The 18,187-nt window shown below is 49.4% G+C and overlaps 1 protein-coding gene across 1 annotated transcript in view; it reads left to right on the forward strand.

The window, feature by feature from the left end:
• The window catches only part of PVR (poliovirus receptor), a 17,957-nt gene extending 6,239 nt beyond the window's left edge, over positions 1 to 11,718 (forward strand). The window contains exons 4-8 of the mRNA XM_010852578.1: positions 1,934 to 2,051; positions 6,459 to 6,607; positions 7,755 to 7,874; positions 9,518 to 9,549; positions 9,984 to 11,718. Coding sequence (XP_010850880.1) covers positions 1,934 to 2,051; positions 6,459 to 6,607; positions 7,755 to 7,874; positions 9,518 to 9,549; positions 9,984 to 10,046 — 482 coding nt within the window. The 3' untranslated portion in view covers positions 10,047 to 11,718. The remainder of the gene's footprint in view (positions 1 to 1,933; positions 2,052 to 6,458; positions 6,608 to 7,754; positions 7,875 to 9,517; positions 9,550 to 9,983) is intronic.
• Positions 11,719 to 18,187: the final 6,469 nt, after the last annotated feature.

Genomic DNA, 18,187 nt, shown 5'->3' on the forward strand with positions numbered 1-18,187 from the left:
ATTGGCCAGCTGTCTCCACCCTCCCCCTGCCATTGGCCAGCTGTCTCCACCCTCCCCCTGCCATTGGACAGCTGTCTCCACCCTCCCCCTGCCATTGGACAGCTGTCTCCACCCCCCCTACACTGACTCCGAGGGGCACTTTCAGCATTACATCATTTCATCATCAGAGCTGGCTCTCTGACTATTGCCTTACACCCATCCCCACATCGTCTACACCGACTCCCCTGGGCCATAGATAACCCTGTCCTTTATTGTCTATACCAGCTTCTTCTTTTTTTTTTTTTTCCCCTTTTGGCCATACCACAGGGTATGTGGGATCTTAGTTCCCGGTGCCTACGTGCATGCTGTCACTTCAGTTGTGTCCAACTTTTTGCGACCCCATGGACTGCACCAGGGTCTTCTGTCCATGGGATTCTCCAGGCAAGAATACTGGAGTGGGTTGCCATGCCCTTCTCCAGGGGATCTTCCCCATCCAGGGAGTGAACCCGAGGCTCTTATGTCTCCTGCGTTGGCAGACAGATTCTTCACCACTAGCACCACGAGGGAAGCCTCTTAGTTCCCTGACCAGGGATCAAACCCATGCCCTGTGCAATGGAAGCGCTGAGTCTTAAACACTGGACTGCTAGGGAAGGACTCTACCAGCTTTTTATACCACAGTTCACACTGCTCCCTGGGGGCCGCTGTCTACACGGACACCCCACATATGCTCTCTTGAGCCCGCACACAGTGCCTACACCCTCTTCCCTGGGCAACTGTCCACACTGACCTCGTACACACTGCTACACTGCTTCCTCGCCATCGATACCAACTCCCCTGTGTTTCCCACACTGCCATAATACCGTCTGGGCTTCCCAGGTGGCGCTACTGGTAAAGAATCTGCCTGCCAATGCAGGAGATGCAGGTTTGATCCCTGGGTCGGGAAGATCCCCTGGAGGAGGAAATGAAAACCCACTCCAGTATTCTTGGAAAATTCCACAGACAAGAGGAAGCTGGTGGGCTACCGTTCATGGTGTCACAAAGAGTTAGACGCTACTGAGCATACACACACACTATTATCTACACTGGCTCCTGTGGGCCCCAGACAGCATTGCCCTCACTGTCTACACCACTCCTTTAGGCCACCAGCTGAGGGCAGTTGGCAATTGACCACTGCTGCCTTGACACCCTGCATTTTCTACTCAGGTTCTCCTAGATACTCTCTCACACCGACCCACAACATTGTCTACACTGGCTATCCTGGAGAACTGCCTACAGTGTCCCCACCCCCACCCCCCGTGTAGTCTACACTCCCCTTTGCCCCACTGTAGTCTACACTGGCTCATCTACGGACTGGGTCCTCCTATCACTGTCTGGACTGACTACTCCCTGCCTGACAGTTGCTGCACTGTCTACACCCGACCCCCTCAACTGGATCTGAGTGAGGAGGGTGTCTAAACTGACTCCTTCCCAACACACATAGAAAAACACCCCGTCTCATTGGCCTTCCCCCTGGGGACTTTAAAAATCTTCCCTGTTGGTCATATTTGAGTTGGGTAACACACAGACTGAAATGCAGTCATCCAGGATTCTCTCCTGCAGGACTTGTCAGAGCCTTGAATATGCTCACATGTGTTATGAACACCCAGAAGGAGGCTTTTTCTCACAGGACATCCCAGGCATGCCAGGACCTGGCTTTATAGGGAAAACCAATAGAGAAGCAGGTCCTGAGAAGCGCTCTCTGTGACCCCTGTCTTAGCACCCTGCTGAGGACTCCCAGGTTTCTATTCTTGGTGCGGAAGCTGGAACCCATTGCCCAGACCCCTCCCAGGCCTCTCCACCTTGAGCTGTTCCCCAAACCTGCCAAAGCCCTCTTCCTGTTGTGACATGAATCCCAGCTATCTTTAGGCCCCTTGAAGGCTCCCTGTCTCTGAGCCTGTGTGTCTGTTTCCCCCAGACCCCCCCGAGGTCTCCATATCCGGCTATGATGACAACTGGTACATCGGCCGTAGAGAGGTTGCCCTGAACTGTGACATCCACAGCAAACCAGAGCCCACGGACTACAACTGGAGCACGTGAGTTTCTGGGTCAGAGGAAGGAGGGGCTGGGGGCCTGGACTCCTGGGTCTGAGGAAGGAGGGATGTAGGCAGGAAAGTTAAAAACAAAACAAGAAGTCAACTGTGGGCCCCCAGGAAAATATCTTGTATGCACAGAGTTGATGAGGTGATAAAGTCCAGGTTTGTTGACACACCTGCTCTTTATGGGGTGCCTGCTGTGTGCCAGGTACTTACCTGCACCCCACGTGATCCCCACGCTCCGGCCAGAGTCTGCACTATCGCCAGGACTGAGTTAAAGATCTGCCCGGGAGCTGTGGTCATCTGCCCGGGCACATGGGTATAGAGGTGACTCTCCCGTCGGCGTCTGGCTCCAAACCCAATCCTCTTAAGCCCTGGACTGTGCCACCTCCCCAGCCACCTTGTGTAACCTGCTCAGTCACCTCTTACAGAGCAAATTCTGTCCCATCCCCATTCTCATTTTTTAAAATATCTATTTATTTGGCTGCATCGGGTTTAGTTGCGGCACGTGGGGTCTTTGTCGTGGCGCACAGACTCTCTAGTTGTGGCGCGCATGCTCAGCAGGTACAGCACACAGGCTCAGTTGCCCCAAGGGCATGTGGGATCTTAGTTCCCCAAGTGAAAATCGCTCAGTCGTGTCCGACTCTTTGCGACCCTATGGACTATACAGTCCGTGGAATTCTCCAGGCCAGAAAACGAGTGTGTAGCCTTTCCCTTCTCCAGGGGATCTTCTCAACCCAGGGATCGAACCCATGTCTCCCACATTGCGGGCTTATTCTTTACCAAATGAGCCACAAGGGAAGCCCAAGAATGCTGGAGTGGGTAACCTATTCCTTCTCCAGGGCATCTTCCCAACCCAGGAATCGAACCTGGGTCTCCAGCATTGTAGGCAGATTCTTTACCAAATTTTCTTTACCAACTGAGCTACCAAAATTCTTTACCAACTGAACTCCAGGGATCAAACCCTCATTGCAAGGCAGATTCTTAACCACTGGAAGCTACCAACAGGTAAGTAGCCCCTTCCTGATTTTCTCGATTGAGGAGCAGAGCAATCAAAAAACTTCCTCAAATTCCTGTTGAGACCAAGGATAAAAGTGGGGAAAGATAAAGGCAAAGGGGTAAATGGTTTAACCTAATTTTTATTGGGCCCAGTTTTTGTTATTACAAAAATAACTTATGAGCACTGTAGAAACTTTAGGCAATATGGTTATGAGTAAAAAGAAGAAAATAGCTCTTATAGTCCTGTACCCAGTCATCTCCAGAAGCATCACTGTTACCCTTTATTACATATCCTTCCTGTCTTTTTTTCAATATTTCTAAAAAAAAAAGAAAGAAACTGTGCTGTATGTATAATTTTGGAAACTTTCCTCTGTCCACGAATACATTTCTTTCGTTTTTGTTTCGTCTTTGCCACACCTCACAGCATATCTGATCTCAGTTCCCTGACCAGGGATGGAACCCACGCGCCTTTGCTGTGGAAGCGCAGAGTCTTAACTGCTGGGCCACCAGGGAAGTCCCTCTCGTGAACACCTTTCCAAGTCAGGGCACATAGATCTATTTTCCCCCAGCATTTTATCGGGAAATGTTTCAAGTCTACAGAAGTCTTGTAAGCATTTTCCAGTAAACATTCAAAACCCCGCTGTGTGGATCCTCTCACTAACATTTTCCCGGACTTGGTTTATCACATTCCTCCCCTTCAATCCATCCCTCTTGCCATCTATCCAACAGTCCTCATCATTTATGCATTTCAAAACCCCACCACCTGCTTCTTTGAGGGTCTAGGACTCTGTTGCAGATGAGGCTGTCAATGACATAACCAGTCCCACCTGGGGATACAGAGGTGCTTTCCCGTTCTCAACTATGCAAATGTCGTGGTGGCGGGCATCCCCAGCAGTCCACCTCTGTGGACAGCCAATCATGTGTCAATGGTCGGCCAGTGGGGCTGCCAATCGAAGGTTTTTGATTGGTATTGACAGCTGGCCTTTACCTTCCTGTCTCAAAGCAATGCAATTCAGGCTCACAAACCATATGGCCAGCTTTCCATGCCAACTCTGCAGAATACCCAAACCCATGTCCCAGTCTCCTCTGTCCATTAAACCAGTGTTTCTTTTGTTCTTTTTAAATATTTATTATTTATTTGGCTGCACTGGGTTTTAGTTGTGCTATGTGGGATCTAGTTCCCTGACCAGGGATCGAACATGGACCCCCTGAATTGGGAAGGTGGAGTCTTAGCCACTGGCCCACCAGGGAAGTCCCTAAACCACTGTTTCTTGAGTACTTACTGTGTGTCGGATGCTACTGACCCATGTGCTGCGTGCTAAGTCACTTCAGTCATGTCCGACTTTTTGTGACTCCATGTACTGTAGCTCGCCAGGCTCCTCTGTCCGTGGGATTCTCCAGGCAAGAATACTGGAGTGGGTTGCCATTCTCTCCTCCAGGGGATCTTCCCCACCCAGGGACTGAATTTGTACCTCTTAGGACTCCTAAGAGTGGGTTCTTTACCACTAGCACCACCCACAGGCTTCGGTAAATGAAAAAAGAACCAAATTCCCCCCTCTCAAATCTTCAAATCTGGGGAGAGAGACAAACAAGGTAATGTCAGAATTCCTTGGTGGGTCACAAGTTATGTTTCCACATTTTCCCTGCCAAGGGCCCCTGGAGTTCAATCACAGGTCAGGGAACGAAGATCCCACAAGCTTTAGGGTGTAGCCAAAATTTTAAAAAAAATTTTTTTAATTTAAAGAAAAATAAACAAGATACCATTTTTAAGGATGGAGTGTGTCAGTTCAGTTCAGTTCAGTCACTCAGTGGTGTCTGACTCTTTGCGACCCCATGAATCGCAGCACGCCAGGCCTCCCTGTCCATCACCAACTCCCGGAGTTCACTCAGACTCATGTCCATCGAGTCAGTGATGCCATCCAGCCATCTCATCCTCTGTCATCCCCTTCTCCTCCTGCCCCCAACCCCTCCCAGCATCAAAGTTTTTTCCAATGAGTCAACTCTTCACATGAGGTGGCCAAAGAACTGGAGTTTCAGCTTTAGCATCATTCCTTCCAAAGAAATCCCAGGGCTGATCTCCTTCAGAATGTACTGGTTGGATCTCCTTGCAGTCCAAGGGACTCTCGAGAGTCTTCAGGTGGTGATAAATGCTGTGGGAAAGATCTTGCAGAGGAGGTGAGGGGTTGCTACAGTTGAAAGAGGGTAACCAAGGAAGGTGTCAGAAAGGTGATGTCTGAGTAGAGGACTGAAGGAAGTGAGGGTGATCTGTGTGAGTACCAATGGGAAGGGCATTCCAGGCATAGGGAACAGCATATGCAAAGACCTGAGGTGGGAACATAACTGAAGCATTCCAGGGTCACCAAGTCAGCCACCATGGATATGGAGGCAGGAGCAAATGGATCAGTGCATCAGGGGGCCAGCTTGTGTGGGACCTGGGCCCATGGTCAGGACTTTTCCTTTAAGGAAGGACTCTGGACAGAAGGCTGAAGAACTGATGCTTTTAAATTGTGGTGCTGATGAAGACTCTTGAGAGTCCCTTGGACTGCAAGGAGATCAAACCAGTCAATCCTATAGGAAATCAACCCTGAATATTCATTGAAAGGACTGATGCTGCAGCTGAAGCTCCAATACTTTGGCCACCTGATGGGAAGAGCTGACTCATTGGAAAAGACCCTGATGCTGGGAAAGATTGAGGGCAGGAGGAGAAGAGGGCAGCAGAGGATGACATGGTTAGATAGCATCATTGACTCAATGGACATGAATTTGAGCAAACTCTGGGAGATAGTGAAGGACAGGGGAGCCTGGAGGGCTGCAGTCCACAGGGTCGCAGAGTCGGACACAACTTAGCAACTGAACAGCAACAGTAACTAGACAGAGGAGAGACTTTGGCTACGTTCTCTTTGTTTTTAACATTTGTTTTTGGTTGAGTTGGGTCTTAGTTGCTGCACACGGGATCTTCCTTGCAGCGTGTGGGCTTCTCTCTGGTCATGGTGCGCAGGCTCCAGAGTACATGGACTCTGTGGTTTGCAGCAGACAGGCTCTCTAGCTGAGGTGCCTGGGCTCAGTACTTTTGACTTGCAAGCTTAGTTGCCCCTCAGCATGTGAGATCCCAGATCCCCAACCAGGGATCGAGCTCACATCCCCTGGATTGATTAGCAGGCAGATTCTTAACCACTGGACCACCAGGCAAGTCCATCTGTGTGGATTTTGAACGTGGGGCAGACAGGGTTTGCTGATAGGGTGGATGGGAGTGTGAGAGGCAGAGTTGGGGGAACTCCCGGCTTGCTCTGAACTTGTATTATAGACGGCGTGAGAGTTGCTATATTCCTGCTGTACAGTGAGTGCCCCAACACCAGCTACTCTAGGCCTCTGACTGAGACCACTTCCTCACCCATCTGTCTCTCCTAGGCCCAACGGAACCCTGCCAGTCTCTGCTGTGGTCCAGGGCACTCAGCTCCTGATTCATACTGTGGACGAGACCATCAATGTGACTTTCATCTGCCTTGTCACCAACGCCCTAGGGACCAACCAGGCAAACGTGACCATCCTGGTCAGAGGTGAGGAGCCCCCTGGGTGGGGAGGACAGAGGAACTCAGGATAGATATCAAAGAGGATATTGAAGTAGGATTCCCTCTGAGGGAGGGGTTTAGAGGTGGTCCCTGGTTAAAGGAGTCCCTCAACCACAAGAATGCTCCCAAGCTCCCATTCTTTCTCTAAGCCCCTTCATGGAAGGTTCAACGGGCTCAGCTTTACTGTCTGTTAACTCACCATCTGAACCGTTGGAACCACTGTACAGCCACCTGGACACAGCCCCTCTGCAAACCCAGGCTGGGGTAGTTGCATAATGCCTCTTCCCAATGAACTCAGGAAGGCTTTTCCAAGTATATTAGACAGAACTCTGTCATTTGCAATTGATAGAAGCTCAACTCAAAATAGTCCAGGCAAAAATGGTACTTTATTAGAACTTCACCTTCAGGTATGGTTAGATCCAAGTGCTCCAGCTGTGTAACCCAGGAACTTTTCTTGACCTCTGTTGTCTCTGCTTCTCTTTTGCTGGCTTTATTCCCTGGCAGGCTTTCCCCTCAGGAAGGTAAGATGATCCCCAGCAGTTTATAGGCTCACAGCCCACCAGTTTAGTAATCCCAAGGGAAAGAATACCCCACTTTCAATAGCTCTAGCCAGAGTCTGAAGGCTGGCTCTCATTGGCTCAACTTAGATCCCACCTCATGAACCAATTGCAGCAGCCAGAGAGAATGGAATGCTCTGATTGGCCAGGCCCAGGTCAAAGTCCCATCCTCCGGCTTGTACATGCTGCTATATTTAAAATGGATAACCAACAAGGGCCTACTATATAGCAGGTGGAACTCTGTTCAATGTTATGTGGCAACCTGGGCAGGAGAGGGGTTTGGGGGAGAATGGATACACATATATGTATAGCTGAGTCCCTTTGCTGTTCACCCGAAATTAACACAACGTCATTTGTTAATCGGCTCTGCCCCAACACATAATAAAAAATTTAAAAAAAAGAAAGCTCAAGTCCCATCCTAGGAACCAGAGGATGGGGTGAAGCTCAGCTAAATCATATAGACTGAGGGAGGCAGAACGGTAGCCTCCTTCAAAAGTGAATTCTAATATTTTGGGGGGCAGGTGAAACCCCCCAAGAAGTCTCTCAGCTTAAATCTCTGCTTCCTTCTCTTCTGGCAGAACGTCCTAGGGAAAAGTCACAAGAGGGCTCTATGATCTATATCATCCTGGCCTCGGTAATCCTGTGTGTTGTCTTCCTGGTGTTCCTCCTGATTTATCTCTGCCGGCGCAAAAACTCCCGTGAGTCCCCTCTTTTTCACAATATCCCCTGCCTGCCTGCTGTAAATGAACATCACTACAGCCGCCATAATTAAGCACCTACTATGAACCTACAGGCTCTGTACTAAACTTTCCATGTGGCAACCTCTCCCTGAACCTTCATGCCAACACCATGAGGTTCCCCCGTTTGACAGACAGGGACGCTGAGACCAGGGAGTTTTATTCATTGGATCATTGACTCGTTTTTACAAAGTGGGAGCAGCTCCTGTAAGTCCTGAAAGGCCACAGTAAGGACTTTGGCTTTCAATCCAGGTGACAGAGAAGCTCCTGCCAAAGGGATGCAGTGCAAAATAACACTTAACCCTTTCACCGTCACTTTCCTTCATCTGCCTTGCTCAGGACTGGCTCCCTGAAAGGAGGGGTTGCCCCAATCCCTAGCTCTAAAAGGTGCCCAGATCCCTGGCTCAAGGGCTTTGCAAGGCTGTTCCCCTACCTGGAGCCCCCTTCCCCGTGGCTCCCTCTGGCAAAGTCCTGTAGTTAATTCTGTAATCAAAAGAGCTACATTTTGCTGAACACTTTCTCTGCTCCAGGCATTTCCTGTGCACAGCCCCCTTGAATGCTCACAACCACCCTGTAAAGAGAGTCCCCCTGTGAGCCCATTTTACAGATGAGGAAACATTTGCTCAGAGAGGTGACATTACCTGCCAGCTGGCACACAGCTAGAAAGTCAAGAGTTGAAGGCAGATCTGTTGGTTACAAAGTTTTATTCATTCAACCACTAAACAAAAAGGCCTCCTCACATCCCAGTGGGAAGCCCTCTCCTCCAGGGAGCCCTCCCTGATCTTTCCCTGAAATGAACCAAGCACCTGCTCTGGGTATCCCCACCCGCACCCCTTACCCACTCAGGGGCATCATGGTATGGGGACTTGTCTGTCTCTCCAGTGGACTGGGAAACCCAGGAGCACAGAGCTAGACTGTCGATCATGGCTGTGTCCCCAGCACCACCCACCACTGGGTCGGCACGAAAGAGGTGTTTGAGGAAATGTTTGCTGAATGCATCACGTCCAGAGCCAGACTGCCTGTGTCTGAGCCCACAGGCAGTCACCATGGGCAAAAGCCTTACTATGACTCAGTTTCCTCATCTGTGAAATGGGCATGTCCATACCTGTTAGTGTAGACCCTGTACTTACCATAGCATTTGGCACATTGTAAGCCACACGCTGGATATTTTTGTCTGTTTTGTTTACATCTTTATCTCCAGCACCCAGAGTGCATCTGGCACAAAGTAAACACTTGCTGTTTGCTGAATAAATCCCTGTTTGATGGTTGAGGAAACTGAGGCACAGAGAGGTTAAGTCAATTGCCCATGGTCACACGGCTCCTAAAGGACTGGGATTTGAACTCTTCCGTCTGGTTCCAGAGCCCATGCTCAATAAATATTTATGTATAGTTAATAACTGAAGGCATAACTAGATGAAGCCTATACCCCCGCTGTGGTTTTAAATGTAGGAACCATTTCAGGACGTGACTCCCCCTTGTCAATAGCAGAGCCAGGACTGGTCTGTCAGTAGCAGAATTCGAGGGGCCTGGTCACGCACATGTGTCTTCCCGTGCTTTTCAGCGTTGTCATTCACTTCTGATTACTTTTCCTCCTGTCTCCTCAGGTCGGAACCAGTACAGTCCCACTGCTAATGGGGTAAGTGTCATGGTGGAGTTGAGGAGGGGGTGGGGGTCTGCATGAACCCCAGATTAATCTCCGGGGATGTTTCCAAGAAAGGGCCAGGCACCTCTGTGCACCTGCAGCACTTAACCTGGGAATCTGCATTTTCAGATCTCCCCTGTCCTCCCCGTTCATGGAGGAGTGCTGCCCTGGCTTCCAGGGTTGGGAAAGGAGCAGGCCTGCAGCTCTCTGCATGCTGGGCTTCGGCAGGAAGAATTTTTTTTTATAAGGGCTTGAGGCTAAAGTTAGGACAGAGGATGAGATGGTTGGCATCATGGACATAAGTCTGAGCAGACTCCAGGAGATAGTGAAGGACAGGGAAGCCTGGTGTGCTGCAGTGCATGGGGTTGCAAAGAGTTAGACACAACTGAGCAACTGAACTAGAGGCTAAAGTTTGCGTATTTCCCTAGACGGTCAGCTATTCAGCTGTTGCGAGCAATTCCCAGGATCCATCAACAGAGGGCACCAGGTGACAGCGTGGAGCTGGATGGTGAGAAGAGCTGTTGACGTGGATCTTCCAGCAGACTCCCTCCCCTGCCTCAATGGAGGGAGTCTCCCTCCAAAGACACTGGCCACCCTTCCCCTGCCAGACCTCAAGGATGCCCCCTCTGCCTCACAACACAGGCAGAGGGCAAGTTCAGGGGTCTCCAAGACCAGCCTCAGGTTGAGTCACTCGCTACAAGGACTATGGAACTCAGCAAAGCTGTTTACTCACGGATATAATTTACTATACTGCAAGGACGAGGTCAAGAGCAGCAACGTGAAAAGGCACGCAGGGCAGGGTCCCGGCAAAAGCTTCTGGTTGTTCAGTCCCAGTGGAGTCATATGGACAGCACTTACTTCTCCCCCAGATGACACGTGACCGCACACACAGAGTGTTGCCAAGCAGGAAAGCACGCCCGAGCCTTGGTTTCCAGAGGTGTCAATCGTGTAGACATGGCTGACCACCCATGCAGCTGACCTTGGCACCAACATAGAAAGAGTTGAAGAAAGACTGCGTGCATGATCAATCATGTCTGATTCTTTGCGACCCCATCAGTGTCCATGGGATTCTCCAAGAAAGAATGCTGGAGTGGGTTGCCATTTTCTCTTCCAGGGGATCTTCTCGGCTCAGGGATTGAACCTGTGTCTCTTGCATCTCCTGCATTAGCAGGTGAATTGTTTACCGCTGCGCCCCCTGGGAAGCCTGGCACCAACATAGGTCAAGCCATTATTGTGTGGCCTAATGCCCCCACCATGAATCACACTATCGGCACAGATTATCCTATATAGCCCACAGCCCCAGGTAAACAAAGCCTTCTATCAGCCAGGACATTCCAAAGAAGGGCCAAGAGGTTACTCCACAGGAACCAGGGGCAAAGGGCCACATCTTTTTTTGAACAAGGTTAATCCTTTCCTGCAAAGTAGGGCCACACAGAATGTTGCAACTACCGGAGGTTTTTTTGATAAGAATTTGACTTCCAGCCTTAAGCTTCTAAATTTCTGATTTAGTTGAATCTTGGTGAGAACCAGAGGCCGGAACTCAGCTGCCCCAGGACTGTCCAAGGAGCAGGAGCAAGTGGTGGCCCTGAACTGATGCGGTGCCCGGAAAGCATCTGTGGCCAGCGTGCTGGGGTTAACAACACCTTGGTCATCCACCGAGGAAAGCAGGAAGTTGTTTCCAAAACAAGGAGGAAAAAATAGATGCTGAAGAATCAGAAGCTACAGCTGTGCAGCACAGGCTGCCCTCAGACCTGGATGGACATAGCCCAAGCCCCAGGACGAAAAGCTTCTGTGATACACTGACATGTTTATAACTGTCCGTGATCTTGGGGGCAGGCACCAGAATTCCTCTGTCTGTTGGAGAAAATAGGCATAGAGACCTTGGGCCAGAATGCTAAACCGGAGAGCAGGGCGTGAGCCACTCTGCAAGAGAAAGTGAGAAGGACGTGTGGGCTTCCATCTGGGCAGATGGGAGAATGCAAAACAGAGAAGCGTGGGGAAGAGATGGGACCCAGCCAAACGGGAGGGCTGAGGGCATGACAAGGCCAGTGGGGCTCCATAGTGCAGGGCCATAAAGGGAGTCTGATTGCCTAGCTGCCACATAAACCCCTTGTCCGTTCCCAGCCCCAAACACCTTATTAAAGTTAATTTATTACACCTCGAGTGGCTGTGTGCAAGGGGGTCTTTTGTGGAAACTGGGGAGGAACAGAGTTTTGCCCAAACCGTCACTATGAGAGACAGAAACAAAGGCGTGGAGGCAAGACCTTGAATCAAGAGGGCCACAAAGAGGGACTGCCCTGGTGGTCCAGAGGTTAAAGCTCCCAGTGCAGGGGCCCCGGGTTGGATCCCTGGTCAGGGAACTAGATCCCACACGCCGCAACTAAAGCCCCTGAATGCCTCAACTAGAACCGAGCACAGCCAAGCAGATAAATGGGGGTGGTGGTTTAGCTGCCACGTCGTGTGCAGCTCTTGCAACCCCATGGACTGTAGCCCACCAGGCTCCTCTGTCCATGGAATTTCTCAGGCAAGAATACTGGAGTGGGTTGCCATAACCTCCTCCAGGGGATCTTCCTGACTCAGGGATCAAACCTGCAGCTCTGCTGTCTGCTGCCTTTGCAGGCAGAGTCTTTACCGCCGCAGCACCACCTGGACTTCAATGTGCACACCCTAATTTTAAAATGCTGTATTGCTAAAAAAAAAAAAAATTCTAACCATCATCTGAGCCTTCAGTAAGTCATCATCTTTTTACGACAGTAACACCAAAGATCACAGATCACAGACCATGATAACAGATAATCATGAAAAAAGCTTAAAATATTGTAAGAATTACCAAAATATGATACAGAGACACCGAGTCAGCAGATACTTTTGGACAAATGACACAGACCAACTTGCTCAATGTGGAGCTGCTCAATTTATTAAAAATAACACAAACACACACGATATCTGCCAAGGGTAATAAGGCAAAGAGCCATCTAATGAGGTGGGCCTGGACATAAAACCCTCAAACCAAAAGTTATAAAAAGATATCAGGGGTCCGTTTTGAGTTTATTTGTACAGAAGTAATAAAGTGAGGGTTTAGCTAAGTCCCTCAGTAGATGACTGGATAAACAAAATCTGGTCTATACATGCAACAGAATATTATCCAGCCACGAAAAGGGATGGGGTACTAATGCATGCGACAGTCTTGGAAACATGATGCTAAATGAAAGAAGCCAGACACAAAAGATCATTTCTTGCATGATTCCATGTAAATGAAATATCCAGTATAGGCAAATCAATAGAGACAGAAAAGAGATCAGTGTTTATTGGGGCCTGGGGGGAGGGGGAATGGGGAGTGACTGCTTAGTGGGTTCAAGGTTTACCTTTGGCATGATAAAAAATGTTCTAGCAATAGAGAACAGTGATGGTTGCACAAGATCGTGGACCTACAAATGCCACTCAATTGTACACATTAAAACGGTACATTGTATGTGGGTTTTGTCACAATATAAAAAATAATTTAAAATTTTTATTTAAAGAATTTTTTCATTCCCCAGAGATTACTGGAAGAATTTTCAGGAACCAATTAAACTCATGAAGGGTAGGTGAATTCTTGGAGAAAAAATAATATTCTGTTAAAGAAAAAATTACTTAATGACACCAGTTAAAACATGGTGTTCTCAGACACTCAGTCATGTCTGACTCTTTGTGACCCCCTGGACTGTAGCCCGCCAGGCTCCTCTGTCCACGGGATTTCCCAGGCAAGAATACTGGAGTAGGGTGCCATTTTCTCCTCCAGGGGATCTTCCCCACCCAGGGATCAAACACACATCTCTTCCATCTCCTGCACTGGCAGGTGGATTCTTTGCTGATAGCGCCACCTGGGGAGCCCAGTTAAAGCATGAAGTGAAAGTGTTAGTGGCTCAGTCATGCTTGACTCTTTCCAATCCCATGGACTGTAGCCTGCCAGGCTCCTCTGTCCATGGGATTTCCCAGACAGGAATACTGGAGTGGATCACCATTCCCTTCTATAGGGGATCTTCCTGACTCAGGGCTCCAGCCCAGGTCTCCCACATTGCAGGCAGATTCTTCACCATCTGAGCCACCAGGGAAGCCCAAGGCAGACTTTATTTAGGGAGATGGGGTCATCACCTTAGGTATAGGGAGCATCTGCCAAGGGGAGAGGGACTGGACCCAATTCCAAATCCAGTGTGGGCACGTGGGGATTCATAGCCAAGGAGTAGGCTGGGAGTCAGTGGATGGGAACCAACTAAGAGGTGGGCATAGGGAGCAAGACCCCCGTGGGGCTCCTGGGTGCAAAAGCCTTTCTGTGTCCCCCATTTCTTGATTACAGGAAATATGCTTCATTCAGCCTCCCTGACCTTCCCAGAGTTCCAAGAGCAGGTTCAAACAGTTGCTATCAATATCAGGGAGAAGAGAGGGTGTGGAGACAAGGGAAGAACAGTCAAGGAAAAGAACAGAACACACTTGGGGCAGGGTCCTAGTTCAGCCTCAAGGGATACACATAAACAATATCTTTGAGTTGTTTTGCACACGCTGGATCCCCCACTAGATGGGAGAGGTTAAGGGGTGTGCTGCCCACAAGGACATAGACCCCAGACCGGTTGGCACCGGAAGGTTGGTGATGCTGACTCCTACTTACCTCACCACCAACCAATCAGAAGAATGTCCGTGAACTAATCTCACCTTCTATGAACCATTATTATAAAACTCCTCACCGGAGTTCCCTGGTGGTTCAGTGGTTAGGACTTCATAGATCAACTGCGGGGGACATGGGTTCTATCCCTAGTGGGGGAACTAAGATCCCATGTGCCACCTGGCATGGCTAAAAGTAATAATGACAATAAATTAGGGGCTTCCCTGGTGGCTCAGTGATCAAGAATCCTCCTGCCAATGCAGGAGACGTGGGTTCGATCCCTAATCCAGGAAGATCCCACTTGCCGAGGAACAACTCAGCCCGGGCACCACAACTATTGAGCCTGTGCTCTAGAGCCTGGGAGCCACGACTAGTGAGCCCCCCGTGCCGAAAGTCCAGAAGCCTGAGCGCCCTAGAGCCTGTGCTCTGCAACAAGAGAAGCCTACTGCAGTGAGAACCCCATGCACCGCAACTGGAGAGCAGCCCCCAATTGCCACAACTGGAGAAAAGCCCATGCAGCACTCAAGACCAAGCACAGCCCCAAATAAATAATAATAACTTATGTTAATAATCATAATCAATAAATTTTCAACATATGTTAAAATAAAACTCTTCACAACCCCCTGCAGGTCAGGACACAGTTTCAAGGTCATTAGTCCCCTGTCATCCCCTTACCTGGCAAAACAAGGAAACTGTTCTTTTCTACTTCTCCCAAAACTGTGTCTCGGAGATTTAGTTCAGCAGAGGGGTACAGAGGCTGGATTCAGCTTCAGTAGCTTCAAGGGTAAGAAAGAGTTTAGCTATGCCGACCTAACAGGATTCTTACTGGATCAGATATCACTTGGGATGTGGGGGTGGGGGGTGGAGGAAGACGAACACGATCAGATATCAAAGGAAGGCAGTTCTAGCTGAACTGAGTTAGAAGGATTCTTGCTCAAAATGGACAAGGCCAAGATGAACAACAGAAGTCAAACATCAATCCTAGCTGGGAAAAGAGTTCAAGAAAGCTTAAGCAGAGTTCAGTCAATGAGAGAATCTTTGTCAGTGTTTGAAAATGTCACACTCCAACAGCAGAAAACCCCTCTCGCCCCTCCCACCCCACCCCCCAGGCTGAGGTTAAAAACAAAGAACTGGATTGTCTAGTTCAACTCCAGGTACTACGTGTGGTGTTCAGCTCTGCTTCTCTGCTATTTACTCTGTTTTCTTCCACATACTGGCTTGCATCCTCAAGCTGGTGCCAAGGTGGCTGCTGCATTCTGGCCATCACAGCCAAACAACTGTGGGGAGAAGCAGCGCACTCCATTCAGGGAGAGCTTCCCCAGGAGCCTCCCCTCAGCTCTGATTGGCCAGCACTACCCACTGCTCAACCAATCCCTGGCCAGAGAATGGGACCACCTGGGAGTGAGGCAGGAGAGAGATGGGCTCTAGGCTAGGCATTTACAATTATCCTCCTGTTTGCATTTCCTGAGGAAAGAGGCAGGCAGGCAGGCTCTAGGCTAGATATTTACAATGAGCCTACTGTTCGCACTTGGAGTTAGAAATAACAACAGGAACAGGGTAAATAACTGGACTTTGTCTCCTGTGGACACTTTAAGATAACAGTCACAGCAGGGACAGAGACAGGCTAAATTCTGTTTGAGTAAAAGATCAAGAGGTCACACATTTCCCATCCTTGGGGCAAGGGAGACACAGCACATGTGCAGAAAGACTCCTTGGGGAGTCAAAAAGGAGGAGGTGCCAAACCATAATAGGCAATGCCAAGGCCCTCCATAGACCTCTGGGATGAAACCCATCTTGGAGAAAGTTGCGCATCCTTGTTGGGGAGGATTCTAGGGCAGGTCAGGTGTGAAAAAATAAATCAGATAATTGGCCAAAGGTAAACAAAGACCTGGGCTTCCCAGGTGGCACTAATGGTAAAGAATCTGCCTGGTAATACAGGCAACGTGGGTTGGATCCCTGGGTCAGGAAGATCCCCTGGAGGAAGACATAGCAACCCACTCCAGTATTCTTGCCTAGAGAATCCCATGAACAGAGGAGCCTAGTGGGCTACAGTCCAAAGGGTCCCAAAGAGTCAGACATGACTGAAGCGACTTAGCACACATGCTTAAAGACCCAGAAGAATTGCACTGTCTACTGTGTTCCTCCTCGTTAGTGGGGGAAGCCCACACGCTTTCTCTCCAGGTGTGCATCTCTGCCTCGCTCCTGTCTTAACTAAACAAACAGTTTCTCTGTGTGCTTTCCCACTTGTTGTACTCTGCCTCCAATAATAAACCTTGCATGCGTTTTCAGTTTTTGCCTCCTTAAAACATTTTTGCTTTCAAATGGAAGCGAGAGACAGGGAAATTCTGCTTCTAGCCTCTAGCCCTTTGTGATCTGGTGGCTAGGGTACCTGGTTTTCGCCCAGGTTGCTGCTGCTGCTGCTAAGTCACTTCAGTCGTGTCCGACTCTGTGCGACTCCATAGACTGCAGCCCACCAGGCTCCCTTGTCCCTGGGATTCTCCAGGCAAGAACACTGGAGTGGGTTGCCATTTCCTTCTCCAATGCATGAAAGTGAAAAGTGAAAGTGAAGTTGCTCAGTCGTGTCCAACTATTCGCAACCTCATGGACCACAGCCTACCAGGCTCCTCCGCCCATAGGATTTTCCAGGCGCCCAGGTTACCCGGGTTCAATTCCTGGTCAGGGAACTAAGATATCGCTTCAAGTCACCACTCACTGCTGCCTCTCTGAGATTAGGAGGCTTGAACCAGCCAGGACCTGCTTTCTGAGGCTGGTGAAAAGCCAGGATGAGGACTACAGGGCGGAGGATGGAACTAACATCTGGTATTAACAGCGACCAGTTTCCCTGGCAGCTCGGCGCTAAAGAATCCACCTGCTAATGAAGGAGATCCAAGTTCGATGCCTGGATCAGGAAGATCCCCTGGAACAGGAAATGGCAACTCACGTGGGCTACACTCCATGGGGTGGCACAGAGTTGGACACAACTGAGCAACAAACAACAACAACAGTTAACAGTGATTCTCTCTGGGCAGTTAGAAGCCGGCTGAATTTTACTCTCTTCCTTTTAAGTTCATTCTGTCTAAATGTTCTAAATAAACCTTGACTTATCTTTTAGTAGTTGTAAGAGGATCAAAGTCATTAGGTGAGACAGAGGCAGGAAGGAAGGAGGGAGGGAGGGAGGGGTAGAAAGAGAGAGGAGCTTTAGGAACTGGAAAATCTAGAATAACTGGCTTTGCTTGGTGCCCTGTCTCTCCCTCTCCCAGCTCAGAGAACCTTTGCTCCTGAAGTTTAACAGGGAAAATTCATCAGAATCCCTGTGGCCCCTAAACTCCACTTCTGCTGTGCTCCAAATTCCTACCAGAATGAAACCGGTCTGGGCAATCTGATCGCAGCCCAAGATTGGAGCAACAACCTTGGAAATAAAGGCTAGGTTTGCAACAATCCCTCTGAGGCAGATGGACAGACCAAACCTCAAAACAGCAGCAAAAAATCCTGGAAGAATTCTGACCCCAGGAACACAACCAGGAACACCGCCTCAAGACCTTCAAGGCTGTAAAGACCGTTTGGGAGGCGAGGATTGAAAACACCTCCAGGAAAACACACTTCCCATGAGCAGGGTCACAAATCTGGGAGGCAGGGCAAGTCCATAGACAAGTTGGATAATAATTACAAATAATGGGCATTTACTGGCCCCTGCCTGCAAAGTCTCCTTACTCCTCCCAACAGCCCCATAAGTAAGGGTGTTTGCACCATCCTCCAGAGGAGGAAACCGAAGTTCCAAGAGGTGAACTCTTGCGCCCAAGATTCCATAACCAAGTGGTGGCAGAGCTAGGCTGACAGCCAGGCTCACCCACTCACAGCAGGGCAGTCCTGGAGTCTACAGATGTTCAGACATCTGGACCATGCCATTTTGAACTGCCTCGAGACAATTCAAAGTCAAGATTTCTTTCCTGTCCCAACCTAAGGACTCTGGGATTTCCCTGGTGGTCCAGTGGT

The sequence above is a fragment of the Bison bison genome, unplaced genomic scaffold, assembly GCF_000754665.1.
Source record: "Bison bison bison isolate TAMUID 2011002044 unplaced genomic scaffold, Bison_UMD1.0 scf7180017864313, whole genome shotgun sequence".
Lineage (NCBI taxonomy): Eukaryota > Metazoa > Chordata > Mammalia > Artiodactyla > Bovidae > Bison > Bison bison.